The sequence below is a fragment of the Schistocerca serialis genome, chromosome 4 (genome assembly GCF_023864345.2).
Source record: "Schistocerca serialis cubense isolate TAMUIC-IGC-003099 chromosome 4, iqSchSeri2.2, whole genome shotgun sequence".
NCBI classification, from domain to species: Eukaryota; Metazoa; Arthropoda; class Insecta; order Orthoptera; family Acrididae; genus Schistocerca; species Schistocerca serialis.
In genome coordinates, this window is record NC_064641.1 from 503,990,308 (window position 1) to 504,014,662 (window position 24,355).

The following is a 24,355-nucleotide window of genomic DNA, read 5'->3' on the forward strand; positions in this document are numbered from 1 at the left end:
TTGTGATTGTTTTTCGACTGTTTCTAGCTTGCAGTGGAAATGTTGTTGTGGGTTGGCAGGAGAGCCAACACCAGGTACTAGAGGAAGCCGAAAGGCACGCGTTTTAGCTCACGCAGGCTGGCGTGAGGTCTGGAACAGGACAAGGAAATTAGAATTTAGAAAAAACGGACGTAGCTGGTGGAATACTTAACTTTAATCCATTAATGGTGAACGTCGCTCTTGACGGTACATTATGCACAGTATCAATAGTAACTGGTAATGGCGCCTTGCTAGGTCGTAGCAAATGACGTAGCTGAAGGCTACGCTAATTATCGTCTCGGCAAATGAGAGCGTATTTTGTCAGTGAACCATCGCTAGCAAAGTCGGTTGTACAACTGGGGCGAGTGCCAGGAAGTCTCTCTGGACCTGCCGTGTGGCGGCGCTCGGTCTGCAATCACTGATAGTGGCGACATGCGGGTCCGACGAATACTAACGGACCGCGGCCGATTTAAAGGCTACTACCTAGCAAGTGTGGTGTCTGGCGGTTCACCACAAATGTGATGTCCAAAAATGGTTCAAATGACTCTGAGCACTATGAGACTTAGCATCTAAGGTCATCAGTCCCCTAGAACTTAGCACTACTTAAACCTAACTAACCTAAGGACATCACACTCATCCATGCCCGAGGCAGGATTCGAACCTGCGACCGTAGCAGTCGCGCTGCTCCAGACTGAAGCACCTAGAACCGCTCGGCCACAGCGACCGACTGTGATGTCCACATGTACATAGTATGATGTCTCTTATTACATCAATACCCAAGTAACAATAGTGAAACTCATGTACTTCATATCTTGGACGCTTTTTACCAGAAGCAAAAAGGGGTCATATCTGTGGAAACTACACCTTTTCGACTTTTTGCAACAAAAAATGGTTCAAATAGCTCTGAGCACAATAGGACTTAACTTCTGAGGTCATCAGTCCCCTATAACTAAGAACTACTTAAACCTAACTAACCTAAGGACATCACACACATCCATGCCCGAGGCAGGATTCGAACCTGCGACCGTAGCTTTTGTAACAGATCGTAGAGATACGTCAGCATAACAGGTAGCAAGTAGGTAACCTTGTTTTGCTTTCCTGCCTTGCTTCTAAGTCACATGACTTCATAAGATTCGTTACTTCCTTGTTCGCTACCTTCAGGATGAATCGTCTGTCGTTTCTTACGATCTGAAAACTTTGTGGAGGCAGACGATATAATCCCAGTGGCTAATAGCTCACCAGTTACTGAACTGTACATTGTCGTTGACAAAAGAAGAAACAAAACAAAAGCACAGTGCAGGGATTTGTAACTGGAAACTATAACGTGCTAACGAAAAGAGATGGAGCGCTTAAACGGCGAAAAACGAAGCACTACTCAGTGATAATAAAATTCAGTATACGATAAGGCTGTATTTTTCGGACGGGCAATACTTTCGCTGCCCATATGCGCCATGCTAAAGGGAGCATACGGCAGGACCGCCCTGAAGCTCCCCGCCTCACCCCTCACGCCGTGCTCGTGCGACGCGCGGCGCGAGAAACTGTGCCGCAACTACAATGCACCGCGCGACCCGGCGCGTCCCAGTCGCGTCACGTCCCAATTTGCGCGGTCCCATTTGAACCTGTGAAGTTATAAAAACGCACGCTGCGCTGCGTCCCGCCACAGGCGCTATACGCGTCTCAATTTGCGCCTAGCCTAACAGACGCTAACTCGAATTTCGTTTCGTTTCTGTTCACAGTCTTTCTTCGGCCGGACGTACAATAACCTCGGTTCCATCTCCGAGTGCAAGAACAACGGGGAGTGCGTGATCAACAAGAAGAACCGGACGTCGTGCAAGGCGTGTCGGCTGCGCAAGTGCCTGCTGGTGGGCATGTCCAAGAGCGGCTCCCGCTACGGCCGGCGCTCCAACTGGTTCAAGCTGCACTGCCTGATGCAGGAGCAGCGCCAGCAGCAGGACCACCAGCCGCTGCCGCTGCCGCTGCCGCCGCCGCCGCCGCTGCCGCACCCTCTGGAGCCTCCGGGGCCCGCCAGCTCTCTGGGCAAGGCCAAGCCCCTCCTGTGGGGAGACGCCTCGCGGGTGAGGCACGCCGCCGACGCCGACAACAACAACGTATTTCCCGACAAGCAGCACCAGAGGGACACGACGCCGTCGCCAGCTCCGATGCCACTGAGGGGTTTCGCGCACGCGCAGCAGCAGGGCGGCTTCGGGTCTCAGGACGCGGCGGCGGCGGCGGCTCTGTGGGCGGCGAGAAGCTCGCTGCTCGTGCCTCCGCACTCGCACCCCGGCGTGCCGCCCTTCGCCCTGCCCTTCCTGGCGTCACCCTTCCAGCAGACGTCGGCGGCTGCGGGGGGTGGGGGTGTTGCCGCCGCAGCCGCCGCCGCAGCCGCCGCCGCAGCCTTCTACCACGCGCCGTCGCCTCACCGCAACTTCTTCCTCCCCTTCGTGCAGTCCCTGCAGCCCCCCAGGCCCGTGGAGCACCAGCGGCACCCGGCCCCCCTGGCACTCGAGGCCAGGCTGTCGTCGCCGTCTTCTTGCTCCTCGGCGACGTCGTCTCCCCCACCGCCTAACGCGAGGCACAAGGGGCCTCTCAACCGGCAGCAGGAAGGCGAGAAGTCCGCAGTGGCGCTGTTGTCGCTGGGTCCCGTCCAGGAGCAGCCCATCGACCTGTCAGTGAAGGGCGACGAGAAGGGCGAAGGCTCGACCAGGTCGTGCAGCTCCGGATCCTCGTCCCCTGCCAGTGGTGGTGCGGCGGTAGCACAGGACTGTGGCAGCGACGCTGCCTTCTCTGGCGCAGAAGACAGCAACGGCAAGGCGACGGAGAGTGAAGACAGCGCCGTCGACGCTTCAGCGTCACAGACGCCGGCCGCGAGGACGACGCCCCTCGACCTGACGACCAGGTCTTGACACGAGACCTGAGTGTCACTCTTACGCATTATTGCTCCACTACACACGCTGACGGTCGTTTGCATTCACTGGGAGAATATGAATACAGGGAGCAACCAAGAGTAGCCGGACACCAGCCTAAGACTACGTCATACCTTTTCAACTGACTATCAAGTATCTAACACAGGCTCGCACACTACTTCCTTTCTCGCAGATACCGTATACTTCCTAATTTCACAGCTGCGGTATGGTCGCGAATCGAACAGTCATCCAGAAAGTGTAGAACATATTTCTTTAATTCCAACTGTGATTGAGCTCAGCATCGTCGCGCTATGATGCTGAGCTGATTTTTGTTTATCTTTTGACGATGCCACTATGGCTCCTTTATACTATGAAATGTTTTTAAAGCATTTCTGAAGATAGTCATTACTGAGCGAAACCTGTAGTCTGAGGTCCTAACAAGTCTGTCACACACGAAAAAAAATTTTTTTTTCTCTACTTCCAAATTGGTACTGAACGTTTCCTGAGGAATAAAAGAATAATTCTTCTCATACAACTTTTAAGTGCTAATATATCGATATCCATCTCCTGAACTTGTAATCCTGCAAATTTCATAATCTGCAGTCATATTTCAATCAGGTACGCAGGGTGAATCAGGGGGAAAGGTACATACTTCTACAGGTGATAGTATAGTGATGCAGAACGAAAAACTTCATAATGACTTATGCGCTATTCCGAATAGTTTCCTAGAAAGAACACATTTAATGTTGGAGTAGGGATCGTACCTTACGTATGTTTTCCTTGCAGCGCCACATCAGACGCTATAACTGGGTTATTGATGTGCTTATTCAACCATTTAATTACTTACGTTATGTCCCATCGAATGAACCACAATGTGTAATAAATTTATTAAAAGGCTGCATCATAGAGATAATTTTTCCAAATTCTGTATTTGGCTCAAGGTGCAATGTGGTCTGGAACCATGAACCACAGCTTAAAAAAGGTGGATAAGTCACATGAACACACTTCACTGAAAATAGACTGAACATCATAATAAGCACACATAAAAGCAATTTTTCTGGTTAACAAATTAGGCCTAACATTCATGTTAATAAACGTTCAAAACCAACAAATTACTTTGTTTAAGCCTACGTAGCATTTTTTATATTATTAATCTCTATTGCCCTATTGTAAATGACTATTACAATGTATCTTGCGCCATGATCATGGGCCAATATCACCAACTGGGTCAAGGTACAATTTTTCTCCTACTTCAATAAATCATTAACGTAACCTGAAATAATAAAACGGCGGGAAAATTCACAGCACGGTTATTGAGATAAATGTCTATCATAATTATTAAATACTTAATTTTAATTTCATTTGTGCATATATAGCTGAAATGACATTAAATTAAGAACACAAAAACTTCCTTTTAGGTGGAAAAAAGATATTTCTAAGAAACTAAAATAATTGCTCCTTGTTCTTCTCACTAGCTGTACTCGCATCATAGTAGGCAACTATCGGTGTGAAGCAGGCTGAAGTTAGAGATAACGACCACAGATACAAGATTACCTCAATGTACACGCGTCTCTAGCTACAAATCTCTTCCCCATATCGTTATTTTTTATATTATTCAATCATTGTCATTGTTTACAATGTACCACAGTCGTGTAGAGGAAGATGAGACGAACAATTCGAGGCAGGACACTTGCGACCTGCAAATTCGGGAAACTACCTCAAATTAACCTACTAGGAGTACCTAAGCTAAGGCGCATGCGCTTAGCGTGAGATTTTCTATATTGTCGCGCTCTCTTGGCACATACTATTAGTGTTAAAGAAGAAACGAATAGGACCCATTTTGTAGGAAATTTTAGTTGAATTTTGCACTGCGACACGTTTTCGCTGGAGGCTGCGGTTTACGAGTATTGAAGATAAACCTTCAAAAGTAATATTAAATTTGTTCTGTCTCGGAAACCATTCGGAATAGGGCATATGTCCATATGAAGCTTTTTGTTCAGAATCACTAATACTATCACCCATCAAAGCCTGTAACTTCCATCCTGATTCACCCTGTATGTACTTAATAGTGGCACAACGATGTTGCTGTAAGGTGTATTGAACGAACTCGCAAACTTTCGTATCCACAAATGATCTATTTCAGGAAACAAATAACACACATTAAGAGATGATAGTAAGGAAAATAACATATACACACATGCTCTGTGTGAGGCCTCTTTCGAGAAGTCGCTGTTTGAAACTACCAAGAATGACAAAGCCGTAGTTACTGAATTGACTCATCATTCTTTGTTTGCTTTTACTATCTAGTTTTTGTTTAAAAAGCCGTCACCAATTCTACTGCGTTATGTAGCTCGCTTGGTAATGTTGTGCATTGTTAAAAGACGCTGACGTTCTGAGCTTCCATGAGGTAACACTAAAAGATGCTCTTGTTATTATTTCACGTAATTGCGAACGTCTCTTGTACGATTGCAGTAGAATCATAGAAAACAGATGTTGTTGAATTCTCTATATATTAGCCTTTGATAGACAAGGGGACGATGCATTGCTTATTCCGTCACATGTACCCCATTTGAAGTGCCTCCTCTCTTCATTTGGCGCTACTACTCTACATGATACTCTTTAGTACATGTTTCTACGCAGGAAACAGCATTGATTAACACGTATCTACAACAGCTAACGCTAGCGATGGGTTATTTGAAATTGAAGTAAAGAAGAGTCGTGAACAATTAACAATAAGCAACTAACTGTTAATTTTATACTATCTGCACATTTTCTACTCCTGGCAGTGGGAAGTACCTGAATATCGAGGACCTCTGAGGACGGAGCATGTGTTTATATGAATATTCCGCTCAAAACTGTGCTTTCGATCGAGTTACAAAGATGTGGTCTTCGAAATGATTTCCGTTTAGCTCATTACAATTTCTCTAGGATTATATACATTTTTTAAAGGCAGTTGTTTCAATTTGAACGTGAGCTCGTTGTCTTGCGGGGAAATAACAGTTTAGCGTAAGTCGACAATAAACAGTAAAATCTCCCCCCCCCCCCCCCACACACACACATACACACTTCCATCCACAGCTAAAATTGTCTGTTTATAACTACGCTACCAAGCCATCTCTGTTAAGCACACATAAAAAGTTTTTTCTGCTCCTTGTAACAATATCAGAAGCGTATCAAAGTGTCTCTTTTTAGCTTTCGAAAATATTAAACAGAAAATAGTAAAACTTGAAACGATCATAGAACTTCGGTATTTCACAGAAACTTGCTGGGTTTAAGACAGCGTAGTCTTAGAACGGTGTACCCTCAAATACAAATTAATAATGAAATCGCAGATCTACCCAGTCATACTAAATCGTTTACTAGCCTCGATGTAATGTGAAGTGACCGCAGTGACTGGGAATTGCGAACAGAAGCTGAAAGATTGAGCTCACGTTATTTTCATTTGCAATCTCATTTCATCAGTTTTAATTATGCCTCTTTGTGTATACTAAAATACAGTAGGAGCCCGTTTAAAATCACCAATAGTGTTGTGAGACTACTGTGTCAGACGTCTTATAGCTGCGATGGTACTTCATACCACGTTAAGCAACGACGTTTTATTTGTCAGGCAGTCTGTCATGTGAATTTCTATAGCAGCTGATTAATGGAAATCAAATTTCCGTATCTCGTGACAAAAAAATCATGATCTTGCAGATTACATAGGTCCTCAGTCAAGGTGGTCGTCAACGGCACTCTACAATCTTCTTTGAAAAACAAAGTGTAGGGCAGTGGGTGTCTTGTAAAAATTCCATTTCACAGTTCAAGAGATGTGAATATTTGCGGTTATTTGTTTCTAATTATTGCAACTTGTGCCTTGTGATAACCTAGTTACTTTTGAAGTTTGCGACGCCTGCGCAATTGATTTGATGACACCTTTGCTGTCCTTTTGACTACGCGGCTGCGGCGCAGTAGATGGCAAACGACGACCCTGTCGGCTGCGTCCGGCTACTCTGGAGCACACAATGTCGTTCTCTACAGAACTCGAACACTCATTTCACGTGATGTTCCAAAGTACAGAGAGCAACGCGTAGCTTCTTCCAGATCAACGCGTCATGATCTTCTGGTTGTTGCCGTCCGAACTTTGTGACATAACGAGAAAATTGTCTCTATACACTACTCCGTCCAAACGAACTATTGTCGTAAGATATTTATTTTGCTACAATGTATTATACAAATATTTGTAATGATTTAGTGAGAAAGAGTGTAAATCGAGATTGAGTAATTCCACTGTTGTCTGACCGACGTTCTGGAAATTTCAAGAGTGATAAATTATTTCTCTATACCATCATATTCTCAAATTGCTATTATGAGCTGAAGAACAAACTGTTGAAAAAATTTGCCTGTTGTTACTTCGATTCAACTGAAAAATTCGACGAAGAAATTCCTTTTGCACGCCACATAAATTTAAGTTTACTTGAGGAGTGTGTGTTTCCGGAAACCAGTTCAGTTGTCATAGAGATCAAGTATTTGCATTAAAGTACACATTTTTGTCTTACTAACGAATCATCCTTTGGATAAATACAAGTGGAGTGGGAGTCCTTTAAAGAGCTGTACAGTTATTTCACAAAGGCCAGTATTATATTTTTTAATCAGGTTTATGGACATTGTAAATAACGGAACTGAGAACTAAAACTTTTATATCCGTGCCTCAACTGCCCTACTTCGCTGAGAGTGGTTGTCACATTGTTTAAGTCCTATATACGTGATGTCAAGGCAAGCATTAAAAACAAACAGGCTTCAAAATAAAATTACAATAATGGTAAAAATGTGTGCAAGTAATGTGTAAATGAAACCGTTATACTGAACCATTCGAGCTCAAGCTAAAGGCAAGTGATAAATTAGTTTGTCTTCCACAGATTGTATACGATTTTGAACAATAGCAGCAGTGTTGTTTTTTATATCTCTCTGCTGTGGATGAAAATAAGAACGTATATTCGTTTGTATTTTTGTGAACCTGTGCATATTTGTTATTCATATTTATATTTTACAAACAAATAAAAGTTGTGGTTTCTTACTACTGAAGGTATTCATGTGTATTCATTCAGTTTCTCAATGTATTGAGCTGGAGTAAATTGGCCACTACAACTTTAAGTTATTGTATAGGAGCAAATACATTAACTGATTCTTTCTCAGGTGGACATACAGTAGGTGAAGTAATATTTTTAATTTAAGCACTGCAGAGTTAACAGACTGCTTCGCATACTTTGAAGAATTGTATTCTGATTTAAAAAGGCACAGATTCCCGAAATAATACCCTAAAAAGATCATAAACAATACTTTGGAACCCTTCTCCAATCCGACTTTATGTTAGTTCTCTAATGACCTACATGCTGAATATACTTCAAGCTCTACACCTTTCTTCAGTTTATACTTTTAATTTGCGAAGTGTCTTCTCGCAAAGCTTTTTTTAGTGCCCTGTTGGAAGCGGGCCCTCTTAGACCAGAAAATATTCTCGGAATGCTGAGTCAAAGTCATAGAATTGGCATTTATTTGTATGACGAAATGTGGTCCTACAATCGCAGAGGTGGTTCTTTTACTGCTGTACATATGCTCTACTAACATCTTTAACTGCTGTACATATGCCCTAGTAGCAACATCTTCCGTCTACAGTAGGTGTTGTCAGACAATTACAAGCATAATTTTGTAACAATTAATGAATAACTAAATAAGTTAAATATAATGAACGAAAATTCAGTGGAAAAAAATAATGTTGTCAACAAAGTTTAATGCTATATGTTGTTCGTTCAGATCAAAAACACGAATATAATGGCCTTCCATGAGATCTTTAATTGCTTCTTGTTTCCCATGTCGAAGTTATAGAAGTAAGGCCATAGACAAGTACAGTTAAGATTACGTGAGTAGCGTATAAGATTTGGCAGATTAGCCAGTTATATCAGCTACCTTGAAAGCAGAACCAAAATCCAAGTGGCGACTATGCTTTAATATTAAAGTTCATTAGTAATGCTGTTTCACTGTTCGTTAAAATTTCATTTGCAGCTTCATCTACATCACTACTGTGCAATTCGAAATTATGAACTTGGCAGAGGGTTCACGCTACCACTTTAGGACTGCTATTTCTCGACCGTTCCATTCTAGAATACCACATGGGAAAAACGAAGACCTAGATATTTCCGCGCGCTCTCACTCCTTTTATTTTATTACGAAGGCCATTTCTTCCTGTGTAGTTGAGAGTCAATAAAATATTTTCGTATTCGGAGAAGAAAGTTGGTGTTTGTAAAAAGTTCTCGTCGCAAAGAAAAACGCTTTTGTTTTTATCAGTATGCGGTCACATTTTTATAGCGCCACAGCCAAGCAATCAATTTATTTTTTATAGTATATTTTTGTGATTTAGGACAAAATGTATGGTGATATCTATATCTGCCACGCTCCTTTTGTGAGCTTTTAAATTATGGTGGTAAATTTATATACCAGTTCCCTTCCTGAGCTGTTGTGTTGCCATCACACGTGAAAAAAATAGGGTTTTGTATTTTTATTTCATTTACTACAATGTGAAAGCAGTTCTAGAAACTGCGTTTGTTGCTCATTAAAGAAAAGAACTAATACAGATCACAATATTATATATAGTAGAAACGAAGCAATGTGTTTCGACTTCACAAGTACCATCCTTAGTTATGTCACACGCCAACAGAAACTGACTGTTGTTTACACCTTGTACAGCGTATTACAGCAAAATGTCTGGTGCGTCCAAATGTGGTAAGACATATTCCCATGAGCGGAGTACAATCACTAACTTGGTGGTAAATATGCTTCCCAGAGTCCACAAAAGAAATATAAATTTCGTGGTATGTGTACTTGTTGTGAGAGTACTTGATTGGTAAGAATAATGGCCTTTAAAACAGCATCATTTGGTGGTACGTACAGGCCTGCTCCCACGGCACTGAAAGCTGTACTTCACAACAAACAGAAATTGCAGCTGGTTCAGCTACCTACCACTGGATGCCAGGAACACACAGAAGTGGTCCGATGTGTTCCCATGAACGCTGCAAGGAAATCTACTTACTGGTAAGTATGCTTCCGATGACCCGTGAAAGGTTTTTATCATTTCCATCCTGGTTCACGTATGATATCCGTGACAGCTTCTCTGCTATTTTGGGATGACACAAGACGAGCTGCCATTTTTCGAACTTTTTCAGTGTCGTCCGTCAATTCTACCTGGTAAGTATCCGATACGGTGGAGCAATACTCAATAAGGGAACGGGAAAGCGTCTCTTTGGTTGATTTGTTGCATCTTCTAAGTGTTCTGATAACAAAACGTAGTTGTTAGTTCGCCTTGCCCACAAAATTTTCTGTGTGATGTCTCAAACTTTTCACATGAAACCTAAATGTCCTCACATGAAGTGCTTTAGTTGAGATAACATACAACAGTTGAAATCAGTCTGAAAAGCCCCCACTCACTGCTTTAAATTTTTGCCACCCGTATAATTTTAAAACGCTGAAGTGGAGTAACTGGATTGCTGCCCAAAGATTGAGTAGGTCTCTAGCCAAAAGCTGCCCGGGCTAGGCATTAACTGTCTGCTGGACCACATCGTTCTTATACGACTGATTGCAAAATACAAGAAGACTGCACGAAGCACAGCAGCGTCAACTGTTTACAGCACCGGGAAACCATATCAAACTGGTGATGTTCACAAATTCTTATAAATTTGAGCCAAGATGACCATAGTTGAAATTAAAATGTTTTTCTAAATACCAGAGATACTGAAATGCGTGCCTGGTGATGATAGTCGATTTCTATCCTTACATTCTAACATACATTTGTATGTACATATTACACTAGATGGTAATAAGACAAATAGAATGGTGGCATCATCAACAACATTTAAAATAAGAAAATGCAGTCAAATATTTATATCTATGCAACTGTTTCAAATTAACCTAGAGTCTAGCGTCCTTCATCTTTACCTGGTGCTATTGGTTTTTATGCATGAAAAACCAAATCGGAAATACAGTCCATTTAAATAGTGATCTATTTCAATCAAATCACATAGTATTGGATTTGGAACAGAAACATCTTACATATTTAAACACAAATACAATTAGGGAAAGGTAAGCGTTTAGTTAGCTCATGCTGAGATTATGCCATCTACGACTGTGGAATATATTTAGTTATGATTAATTTAACTGAGTGGTCTTAATAAAATCGTTTATACTCTGGCCCCACTTAAGTCCCAACCAAACTATATCAGTACGTATTCACTGTACAGTTCAGCTTCCTTTCGAGACCTTATTTATTAGTATGACAGTTTCGGTTTACAAGTCGTCTAACTTACAGTTTTCTTACAATTATTGCTTATAAAACATGAAGTTACTAAAAGAACTAAATTTCTCATGGTATAGTGCAAAGCTGCAATGAAGTCATGATGTCGAGATACCCAGTCTGATTTCTCATTTCTGACATAAGGTCCATTAGATAGTTTTAGTATTATTCTCTATAACACTAGCGAGTAGCATTTCGTAGCTGGAAAGTGACGCCTAAGGCTACCCCCTTCATGAGGAGGAGAAGTGACCGACACCAATCAACAGCTCCATATGGCAAAACACAACTGCAAGTATAGCTACGGAAGTGTACTGGGTTCGTGACGTTCGTGCCATTGCTTGTCGTCCACTATAACTAGCATCTTTTTAATTCTGACATGTTTGAGTGTTGTTGCCACAGCTCGCGTACCAGTGACAGTTATTAATCTTTTTAGTTAAGGACTGGAGTGAACGTACCGGTTGCCATAAAATGTTATCACCATATGTTTTTTAGAAGCTATTCAGTGAAAAAATTGATTGTTTCACATCTTATAGCTTCATATCTTCCAATAAAGTCAAGTCATATATATATATATATATATATATATATATATATATATATATATATATATATATGTGTGTGTGTGTGTGTGTGTGTGTGTGTGTGTGTGTGTGCGTGTGCGTGTGCGTATGCTTGTACTTATGCGTGTGCGTATGTGTGAAATCTGGGCCGCGTAAATATAGGGCTATTATGAATGATTCGTTCGTTTTCCAAGATCTATATTTACCAAAGTATTACATGTACAAAAAATATGAGTGAGACATGAGCAGAGCCGCAAGTGACCAATGAGTGCTCCTCTGGTCACACTAGACACATTTAAGAGGTAGCGCGTTCCATGTTTTATGTAGCAACATCCTGTCAACGGTCATCGCACCAGCACTGTCGCAGTCTCGGAGCTGCTCCAGTGTTCTTCTCAGAGTGATACATACATCATTCGCTCCTTCATGTACTCGCAAAGGAAAAAGTCTCAAGGTGCTAGGTGAGGTGACCGGAGGGGGAGGGGCATGGGAACATAGCCACCTCATCTTCGCACTGTCAGTACGCCCAATCCAGCGAAGCTGAAGTTCGTCGTTTAGGTAGCAACCAACGTCCATGCTCCAAAGAGCGGCTGCTCCGTCTTGTCAGGAGATGAAAGTCACGAAGTCAGCAGTCAGTTAGTGATACAGCTACAACTGGAAAATACCGAGGTAAGAGGTACCCACGACAATCTTCTCAAAGAAGAAAAGCGGTCGACACAGCTTCGTCTGTGACATTACGCAGAAAACATTAACATTCGGCGAATGTCGATCACGCACCAAAATTTCACGAGGATTTTCAGTCCCCCATACTCTCACATTTTGTTAATAAATCTTCTCAGATAAATGGAGGTTACTTCGTTCCTGAACGTCAGCTTGGAGGCTAAATGTTCATTCTCAAGTGTTTCTTGCAATGTGACGCAAAACTGAAAAGTCTGGTCATAACCTTTTTCTTGTTTTAACAAAGGTGTGCCATAAAGACACCCCGTAATGAGGCGATCAGGGTGAATAATTTACGTTGTCAGGAGTTTGTTGAACTGGCTGCAGATGAAGGAATTATAACGCAGAGGAAACTAGAATCCAGAATCCCTTCAATTGTTAATCCATTTTCAGCGTTTCGACGTTAGCCATCATCAGAGCAGTTTGCTCACGTGCGTTGCAAGCCAGCCGTGTAACTATCTCATCCTTTGGTTTTCATCTAAAAAAATTCGAGTAAAGCACCCTAATAAAGGAAGGAAAACTGGATTCCAGTTTTCTCTGCGTTATAATTCCTTCATCTACGACCAGTTGAGCAAATTGTAGACTAGGCGAAATATTTTAATTGTTCCACGAGCTGCAGACGATGCGGTTCGAAATGTAACCACCGTCACAAAATCTTAAAGAAAGTTTGCTGCGGTATTCCAAGTTTCCAAGTTCGTGGCTTGCGAGGACAGTTGATTTTTTTTTTTGGACTGCGTACGGAACATTCCCTCACCCTCTCCACGGTTGCATCTGGCGCATTTGGTCCAGCGGTACTTTTCTTCTTACAGAGACACCTAGAGTGGACTTTCCGAAAATTACATCGAGCAATTAAACAGAGAACCGACTCGTGGAGATAACATCTTGGGCTTACTGATAACAAACAGACTCTGTAAGTGCAGAACAGGAATCAGTGATCATAAGGCCGTTGCAGCATCCCTGAATATGGAAGTAAATAGGAATATAAAAAAAGGAAGAAAGGTTTATCTGTTTAGCAATTGTAATAGAAGGCAGATTTCAGACTACCTAACAGATCAAAACGAAAATTTCTGTTCCGAGTGTTGAGTGTTTATGGAAAAAGTTCAAGACAATCGTAAAATGCGTTTTAGACAGGTACGTGACGAGTAAAACTGTGAGGGACGGGAAAAACCCACCGTGGTTCAACAACAAAGTTAGGAAACTACTGCGAAAGCAAGTTTAAACGCATCCAAAACCTCTCAGACTAACAGAAGCTAACGATGTCAAAGTTAGAGTAAGGAGGGCTATGCGTGAAGCGTTCAGTGAATTCGAAAGTAAAATTCTCTGTACCGACTTAACAGAAAATCCTAGGAAGTTCTGGTCTTACGTTAAATCAGTAAGTGGCTCGAAACAGCATATCCAGACACTGCGGGATGATGATGGCATTGAAACAGAGGATGACACGCGTAAAGCTGAAATACTAAACACCTTTTTCCAAATCTGTTTCACAGAGGAAGACCGCACTGCAGTTCCTTCTCTAAATCCTCGCACGAACGAAAAAATGGCTGACATCGAAATAAGTGTCCAAGGAACAGAAAAGCAACTGGAATCACTCAACAGAGGAAAGTCCACTGGACCTGACGGGATACCAATTCGATTCTACACAGAGTACGCGAAAGAACTTGCCCCCCTTCTAACAGCCGTGTACCGCAAGTGTCTAGAAGAACGTAAGGTTCCAAATGATTGGAAAAGAGCACAGGTAGTCCCAATCATCAAGAAGGGTCGTCGAGCAGATGCGCAGAACTATAGACCTACATCTCTGACGTCGATCTGTTGTAGAATTTTAGAACACGTTTTTCGCTCGCGTATCATGTCGTTTCTGGAAACGCAGAATCTACTCTGTAGCAATCAACATGGATTCCGGAAACAGCGATCGTGTGAGACCCACCTCGGTTTATTTGTTCATGAGACCCAGAAAATATTAGATATAGGCTCCCAGGTAGATGCTATTTTCCTTGACTTCCGGAAGGCGTTAGATACAGTTCCGCACTGTCGCCTGATAAACAAAGCAAGAGCCTACGGAATATCAGACCAGCTGTGTGGCTGGATTGAAGAGTTTTAGCAAACAGAACACAGCATGTTGTTATCAATGGAGAGACGTCTACAGACGTTAAAGTAACCTCTGGCGTGCCACAGGGGAGTGTTATGGGACCATTGCTTTTCACAACATATATAAATGACCTAGTAGATAGTGTCGGAAGTTCCATGCGGCTTTTCGCGGATGATGCTGTAGTATACAGAGAAGTTGCAGCATTAGAAAATTGTAGTGAAATGCAGGAAGATCTGCAGCGGATAGGCACTTGGTGCAGGGAGTGGAAATTGACCCTTAACATAGACAAATGTAATGTATTGCGAATACATAGAAAGAAGGATCCTTTATTGTATGATTATATGATAGCGGAACAAACTCAGGTAGCAGTTACTTCTGTAAAATATCTGGGAGTATGCGTTCAGAACGATTTGAAGTGGAATGATCATATAAAATTAACTGTTGGTAAGGCGGGTACCAGGTTGAGATTCATTGGGAGAGTCCTTAGAAAATGTAGTCCGAGGTTGCTTACAAAAAACTCTTCAACCTGTACTTGAGTATTGCTCATCAGTGTGGTATCCGTACCAGGTCGGGTTGACGGAGGAGATACAGAAGATCCAAAGAAGAGCAGCGCGTTTCGTCACAGGGTTATTTGGTAAGCGTGATGGCGTTACGGAGATGTTTAGCAAACCCAAGTGGCAGACTCTGCAAGAGAGGCGCTCTGCATCGCGGTGTAGCTTGCTGTCCAGGCTTCGAGAGGGTGCGTTTCTGGATGAGGTATCGAATATATAGCTTCCCCCTACTTATACCTCCCGAGGAGGTAATGAAAATTGGAGAGATTCGAGCGCGCATGGAGGCGTTCTTCCCGCGAACCATACGCGACTGGAACAGAAAAGGGAGGTAATGACAGTAGCACGTAAAGTGCCCTCCGCCACACACCGTTGGGTGGCTTGCGGAGTATAAATGTAGAAGTAGATGTAGATGAGTCCGTAACTTGTCATACCAAAGCACAATGCTATCTTGACATGGCGGTTCTTTTCCATAATTCTGTCTCACTGCACGCTGCACTGTTGTTCCAAGACAGAAAAATTATTTTATTGGTTTCTCGCGATTTTGTCTAGGCTCTGCACTGGCAGCGCGATCTGGTGGGCACAGTGCAAACTCGGTGAGTTTAAGTTCTTTTCAGGCTTCGTCCACTCTCCAGAAAGATGGGAGGTGAGTCTATTTCAGAGTATGCAGCTTGCATTGTAATTGTGTTCAGAACATAGTCAGGTAGCATTTCTCCAAAAGACAAGATCAGAGCAGACTAGTTTCATTCAGCAGTGTCTAATAAGATTATACAGGGAGAGTCACCATCTATTTCCACCTAGAATAACCCCGAAAGTATGATAGTAGCTGAAAAGTTTATGGGACAAATGTTGCGTGGGACAAAGGGGACCATAATATGACGTTGGTTTTTTGTTGCTAGATGGGATAACGTCAGAGATATGAAGGTCAACTTTGCTTTTTTAAATGGGATGCTACAGTTTGGTACTTATTTTCTGATAGCGGCTATCGAGAGGAATAGAATTATTGTAGCAATATGGCCAAGTAAGTGGTCCTGACAGTCGGGATACCAGTTACTTTGCAATAAGGCTGGGCACCTCGGACATATTCCGAGTCGTGGCCACCTTTGTGCTCAGACGGCAAAGACTACCAAATCCACCGGTTAGTACCTCAACCGTTAGGGGTAAAACTCAATGGGACCCGGGGCAAGCAAGGCTAGCAACCTACTTCCCTGGTACTTTAAATACGATGCTGGCAACAATCAGAGCAAAATGCCTCGGACCTTTGGAGGTGACGGAGTCCCACCTCTGATTGACAAACCAGGGACTGCTAAGATACGACTCGGCAGACGAATGGTAACGAGATGGGGAGCTATTAATATCAATGGGGGCTACTCTGGGAAGAAGGTAGAGCTGGCAGAGGCTGCAAGAAAGATGGGGTTGGAAGTTTTAGCTGTTAGTGACATTCGGGTAAGGGGTGAGAAAGAAGAGGATGTGGGAGAATACCAGGTCTACCTGTCAGGAGTCAAAGCAGGAATAGCACAATGGGGTGTAGGGCTTTTCATCAGGAGAGAAATGGAACCCAGCGTAGTAGCAATAAGGTATGTAAACGAACGACTGATGTGGATAGATTTGACAGTGTCTAGCAAGAAAATTAGGAATGTGTCAGTATATTCGCATTGTGAAGGGACAGATCAAGATAAGATGGGTAGTTTTTATGACGCACTCAGTGATATAGTTGTTAGAGTAAAGGACAAGGACAGTGTTCTGCTCATGGGTGATTTTAATGCCAGGGTTGGAAATCGAACAGAAGGGTATGAAAAGGTTATGGGTAAATTTGGAGAGGATACGGAGGCCAACAGGAACGGGAAACAACTCTTGGATTTCTGTGCCAGTATGGGCTTAGTAGTCACAAACTCCTTTTTTAATCATAAGAACATTCACCAGTGTACTTGGGAAGGCAGGGGAACCAGATCTGTCATTGACTATATAATAACAGATCAGGAATTCAGGAAGGCTGTGAGGGTCACACGTGTATTCAGGGGATTCTTTGATGACACAGATCACTATTTAATCTGCAGTGAAATTGGTATTGTGAGGCCGAAAGTGCAGGAGGTCAGGTCCATGTGTAGGAGGATAAGAGTGGAGAAACTTCAGGGTAAGAAAATCAGACAAAAGTACATAACAGTGATCTCAGAATGCTACCAGTTAGTTGAATGTAGTCAACTGCAGTCACTGGAGAAGGAATGGACGAGGTACAGGGACACAGTACTAGAAGTGGCCAAAGAATGTCTTGGAACAGTAATGTGTAAAGGTAGGATGAAGCAAACAGCTTGGTGGAATGACACAGTCAAGGCAGCCTGAAAAAGAAGGCATATCAAAAATGGCTACATACTAGAACTCAGGTAGACAGAGAAAGTTATGTTGAAGAAAGAAACAAAGCCAAACAGATATTTACAGCATCCAAGAAGAAATCTTGGGAAGACTTTGGAAACAGGTTGGATACTATGGGGCAAGCTGCTGGAACACCATTCTGGAGTGTAATTAGCAGTCTTCGAAAGGGAGGTAAGAAGGAAATGACAACTATTTTGGACAGGTCAGGAAAACTGCTAATGAATCCTGTTGATACCTTGGGCAGATGAAGGGAATATTTTGAAGAGTTGCTCAATGTAGGTGAAAATACGATCAGTAATGTTTCAGATTTCGATGTACAATGGGCCAGGAATGATGATGGAAATAGGATCACATTTGAGGAAGTGGAGAAAATGGTCAATAGATTGTAGTGTAATAAAGCGGCTGGGGTGGATGAAATTAAGTCGGAACTCATCAAATACAGTGGAAAGTCAGGTCTTAAATGGCTACACAGGATAATTGAAATGGCGTGGGAGTCGGGACAGGTTCCATCAGACGGGAAGAAAGCAGTAATCACACCAATCTTTAAACATGGAAACAGAAAAGATTGTAAAAACTACAGAGGTATCTCTTTGATCAGCGTTGTGGGTAAAATCTTCTTAGGTATTGCTGAAAGGAAAGTGCGAGTATTAGCTGAGGACAAATTGGATGAAAATCAGTGTGGGTTTAGGCCTCTTAGAGGTTGTTAGGACCAGATCTTTAGCTTACGCCAAATAATGGAGAAGTGTTACGAGTGGAACAGGGAATTGTATCTATGTTTTATAGATCTAAAAAAGGCATATGACCGGGTTCCTAGGAGAAAGTTATTGTCTGTTCTACGTGATTAGGGAATAGGAGGCAAACTTTTGCAAGCAATTAAAGGTCTTTACATATATAGTCAGACAGCAGTTAGAGTTGACGGTAAACTGAGTTCATGGTTAAGAGTAGTTTCAGGGGTAAGACAAGGCTGCAACCTGTCTCCATGGTTGTTCTTATTATTTATGGATCATATGTTGAAAACAATAGACTGGCTGGGTGAGATTAAGATATGTGAACACAAAATAAGCAGTCTTGCATATGCGGATGACTTAGTTGTGATGGCAGATTCGATTGAAAGTTTGCAAAGTAATATTTCAGAGCTAGATCAGAAATGTAAGGACTATGGTATGAAGATTAGCATCTCCAAAACAAAAGTAATGTCAGTGGGAAAGAGATATAAACGTATTGAGTGCCAAATAGGAGGAACAAAGTTAGAACAGGTGGATGGTTTCAAGTACTTAGGATGCATATTCTCACAGGATGGCAACATAGTGAAAGAACTGAAAGCGAGGTGTAGCAAAGCTAATGCAGTGAGCGCTCAGCTACGATCTACTCTCTTCTGCAAGAAGGAAGTCTGTATCAAGACTAAGTTATCTTACCGTTCAATCTTTCGACCAACTTTGTTGTATGGGAGCGAAAGCTGGGTGGATTCAGGTTACCTTATCAATAAGGTTGAGGTTACGGATATGAAAGTAGCTAGGATGATTGCTGGTACTAGTAGACGGGAACAATGGCAGGAGGGTGTGTACAATGAGGAAATCAAAGAAAAACTGGGAATGAACTCTATAGGTGTAGCAGTCAGGACGAACAGGCTTAGATGGTGGGATCATGTTACACGCTTGGGAGAAGCAAGGTTACCCAAGAGACTCATGGGTTCAGCAGTAGAGGGTAGGAGGAGTCGGGGTAGAGCAAGGAGAAGGTACTTGGATTCGGTTAAGAATGATTTTGAAGTAATATACTTAACATCAGAAGAGGCACCAATGTTAGCACTGAATAGGGGATCATGGAGGAATTTTATAAGGGGGACTATGCTCCAGACTGAACGCTGAAAGGCGTAATCAGTTTTAAATGATGATGATGATGATGATGATGATGTAGCAATAAGTTCTTTGAAGGTCAAAAAGGTGGCATGAACGTCCATTTACAGAAGGTGTTCGAAGCCATGACCATTGGTATCAATGCAGTGCTACAATCTTCTTATCACGGAGTGAGTGGTATTCAAATGGTTCAAATGGCTCTGAGTACTATGGGACTCAACATCTGAGGTCAACAGTCCACCTAGACTTAGAACTAATTAAACACAACTAACCTAAGGACAGCAAACACATCCAAGCCCGAGGCAGGAACCGAACCTGCGACCGTAGCAGCAGCGCGGTTCCGGACTGAAGCGCCTAGAACCGCTCGGTCACACCGGCTGGCAGTGAGTGGTATTCTGTATCACTTCGGCACTTATCGAAACACATGCTCTGACAATTCTCTCTCGCATACCGTGCAAACAGTACATATTCGCAGAATACGGCGTATCCATCTAACGTGCCATTGGCATGTAAACACCATTCGGCGGTTTCGCAATAAAACACTAATAGGAACGGTATGACTAGTATCGTCTAATCATGCGAATGTCAATGATGTATTCCTTTAAAGAAGAAGTCGGTATGCTTCATATTTACGGAGAATTCCAACGAAATTCAGTGAGAGCTAGAGACTTATACGCGGAAAGATATCTTCAAATTACTCACCATACACGCCGTACATTTAAATATTTGTATCATAAATTGAGAACAACTGGATCTTTAACGCATCGGAAACATATTTGTGAAAGGAAAGTTACTTACGAGGAAACAGAAATTTGTACTCTTGCCACGGTGGTTCGAGGTCCCTGTGTTAGTTCGCGTCAAATAGCAAGAGAATCTGGCGTGAGCCAGAATAGTGTTTTTCGTGTTCTGGATCACCATAAATATCATCCTTACCATATCAGTCTCTACCAAGAATTAACTGGTGGGATTGTATGCGTCGCATTGAATTCTGCCGATGGGCTTAACTTCAGGTTCACAAGGATGACACATTTATTAATTTTATTTTATTTACTGACGCGACTACAGTCACGAACCACGGAAATGTTAATTTCCATAACATGCATTATTGGGCAACTGAAAATCTGTGTTGGCTGCGGCAAGTTGCACACCAAAAGCTGAGGTCGGTTAATGTATGGTGTGGGATTCTGGAGGGTCCCTATTTCAACGAAGGAAATCTTAATGGTAGGAAGTACACCTTATTCCTGCAATAAACATTATGTCTGTTATTGGAAGAAATACCTTTAGGAACAAGGAACAGAATGTGGTATGAAGACGATGGGTGTCCGCCACATTTTTCGCTGATGGAAAAGAAATGAGCTGCAGAGGCAATTCCCAAATCACTGGATTGGACGCGGAGGAGATGTGTCGTGGCCGGCTCGTTCCTCAGACTTGACGCCTCTGGATTTTTTCTTGTGGAGATTCGAAAAGACATTGTTTATAAAGATGTTCCAGCTACACCTGAAGATATGAGAGAAAGAATTATCAGAGCAACTGATTATATAAGCGCCAGTGTGATAAGGAATACCACTCAATCCATGATAAGAAGATTGCAGCACTGCATTGATACCAATGGTCATCACTTCGAACACCCTCTGTAAACGGACGTTCATGTCACCTTGTTGGCTTTCGTTGACCTTCAAAGACCTTACTATTACACATCATTGGATTCATCTCGATAGCCACTATCAGAAAATAAGTACCAAACCATAGCATCCCGTATAAAAAAACAAATTTGACCTTATCGCTGTCGTGACCCCACCTATCAACAAAAAAACAACGTCATATAATGACCCCCGTTGTCCCATGCAACTTTTGCCCCACAAACTTTTCAACTCCTATGATACTTTTGGAGTTATTCTTCGTGGCAATAGTTAGTGACTCACCCTGTAGTTATAACGGAGAAAGAGAGGCTCTTTGGGGGCGTTAGGAGTGTGTACTTTCCTCTTACTTGCGTTTCTGCCTTGTTGTGGTCCTATCTGATCTAAGGACCACCCATTTAGCAGCCGCCCTTGGCCAGTACTAGCAGAACGGCTCTCCTAAAATGGAACGCGAAAATTACGAGGAGGGACGTCTGCACTGCAGTTAAATCCGGAGACTCACTCCATGATGGTCACACCGTCCTCGGGACTTTATTCGTCATAACTACTGGACAATATCTGCGAGGTCTTTGCTCAGTCGACTGTCGCAGGGTCGTTAACAGGAATTGTAGCGTTTGCCGCCGGCTCTCGGGATCACGCGGCGACACATTATGGTGCTCGAGCCGTTATTCGCCCTGTTTCAGTTGTCGCACGTGGCTCTGAAACCTTAATGTATACACACACGACGTGCCGCAGCCCGCCCGACACACACAAGGCGGTACAGCGGCGTTTGTCCCGGACACCGTGTGTGTGTGCGTGTGTGTGTGTTTTGAATATTTGCTTTAAGAATGCGGTGTTAACGTATTTTATCTGAGGTGACATTCCTTATTTGCAGTGGACTGCATACAAACGCAGCGACGGCGGCAGTGAGTCACGACTTCTTGTGGCGACCGTTGTACAGGAAAGTCCTACGGAGCTCTCTTAAGACAAATATCTCACGGTATTATTGTTGCAGACATTCGTTTGTTCATCCGACGTCATGCGGTGTCATCATGTTAACTAAAATATTACTGACTGACTTCGCGACCGACGCGGGAATTGTGATTCTGGACACACAATGGAACACGCATAAATGTAACCCCTGACATAATTGTGTAGTCTTCACGCGGTACGTGCTATTGATGAAAGCTACATAAATTTATCAATAAATGTTGTTTACTGCTGCGTTACACATATCACTAAATTTAAGACCGACTTAGCTAACTGTCTTATTTCGTGCATTATTTGTAAATTATACACATGGTGGAACCACTTTTGAGCCAGAAAGATCTTCAGTGATAAGACTCTCTGTATTTATTTTTCTATGCCAATATTTATTTCTACATCTATACGCTGCAAATTATTTTGGGAAGTTCATAGCAGAGTGTTGTTCTCACTGTAGGCAATACAGGGTCTGGCAGAAAACGGGCTGATTCGGATGTAAAGCGAAACGGGCCGAGCGTTATATTGTGAAACATTTTCAATCACAACGAAACCCTTGCGTATAGCCATTTCACGCACTATTCATTGTCGCGTTGGCACTCTGATAATATGTTATGTAAATGGTTGACGGCTCTTTGAAGGACCTGTACAGGAGTCTTTTTGATTTATGCACGTATTGTGTCTTTTAGTACCGCGATTTCGTGTAGATGTCTAGCACACACACACAGCGTTTCAGGAACCCCCAAAGGAAGTAATCACAGACAGTCGGGAGATCTGGGAGCCACTTACTTACTGAAACCAATACTGATTCGCGGGAAGCTGTTGTTCAAGTTCACATCTGCGGAATACATCAACCATGACAGCATACGGCTGAGATGTGACTCTGTTACCCCCCCCCCCTTTTTTTTTTTTTTTTTTTTTTGACATGTATAATTCTGTAACACGGAACTGAGGAGCAAATTTCCAAGGTCATGGAACATTTCAGTACATTAAATTTTAACATAAACGTAATTGCAGATAAAATGTTTATGAAACCACGAAAAGACAAGCTGTAAGTTTATATAAACACAGTCAATAATATAACACAGGAATCAGCTTCATTTTTCAAGAAAATCCTCGACAGAATAGAAGGAACGATCCATGAGGAAACTCTTCAGTTTCGATTTGAAAGTGCATGGATTACTGCTAAGATTTTTGAATTCTTGTCGTAGCTTATTCAAAATGGATGCAACAGTATGCTGCCCCTTTTTCTGCACAAGAGTTAAGGAAGTACGATCCAAATGCAGACGGTATTTCTGCCTAGTACTAACTGAAAGCGGCTGATTCTTCGGAATAAGCTGATATTGTTAAGAAGAAACGACAGTAAAGGATATATATTTTGAGAGACCAATGTCAGAATACCGAGACTAATGAACAGGGGTCGACAAGATGTTCGCAAACTTAACGCCAGTTACTGCCCGAACCGAATACTTCTGAGCCAAAAGTATCCTTTGAGAATGGGAAGAGCTACCCCAAAACACAGACTATACGTCATAAGCGATTAAAAAGTAGTGAAGTAAACTACTTTTCATGTCAAACTGCCACTTATTTCAGATACCGTAAAAATGGCAGCATTAAGTCTTTGAGCAAGACCCTGAACATGGGCTTTCCAGGACAGTTTACTATCTATCTGAACACCTACAAAATTGACCTGTTCAGTTTTGCTAATCATATGCCCGTTCCGTGAATATAAACGTCAGGTATTATTGAATTGTGTGTTAGAAACAGCAAAACCTGAGTCATACTGTCATTTAGCGTTAGTTTAATTTCTACAAGCCATGAACTTATGTCATGAACTGCACTGTTTAAAACAGAGTCAATGTTACACACAACATCCTTTACTACCAAGCTAGTGTCAGCAGCAAACAGAAAATTTTTAGAACTACCTATAATACTAGAGGGCATATCATTTGCCGGCCGATGTGGCCGTGCGGTAAAAAGGCGCTTCAGTCTGGCACCGCGTGACCGCTACGGTCGCAGGTTCGAATCCTGCCTCGGGCATGGATGTTTGTGATGTCCTTAGGTTAGTTAGGTTTAAGTAGTTCTAAGTTCTAGGGGACTGATGACCACAGAAGTTAAGTCCCATAGTGCTCAGAGCCATTTTTGGCATATCATTTATATAAATAAGGGAAAGGAGTGGCCCCAGTACTGATACCTGGGGCATCCCTAATTCGTCTAGGCCCCATTCAGACCTCACATAATAACCATTCTTAACACTGAATAATGACCTTTTGCTGTCAGTTGTTAAAGTAAGAGGTGAACAAGTTGTGAGCTACTTCCCGTATTCCATAATGGTCCAACTTCTGGAGCAATATTTTGTGATTAACACGATCAAATGCCTCAGTTAAAC

General features: G+C 42.5%; 1 protein-coding gene across 1 annotated transcript in view; it reads left to right on the forward strand.

Moving 5' to 3' along the window:
* The window catches only part of LOC126475230 (protein embryonic gonad-like), a 411,923-nt gene extending 403,977 nt beyond the window's left edge, over positions 1-7,946 (forward strand). Inside the window, exon 3 of the mRNA XM_050102907.1 lies at positions 1,755-7,946. Coding sequence (XP_049958864.1) covers positions 1,755-2,921 — 1,167 coding nt within the window. The 3' untranslated portion in view covers positions 2,922-7,946. The remainder of the gene's footprint in view (positions 1-1,754) is intronic.
* Positions 7,947-24,355: the final 16,409 nt, after the last annotated feature.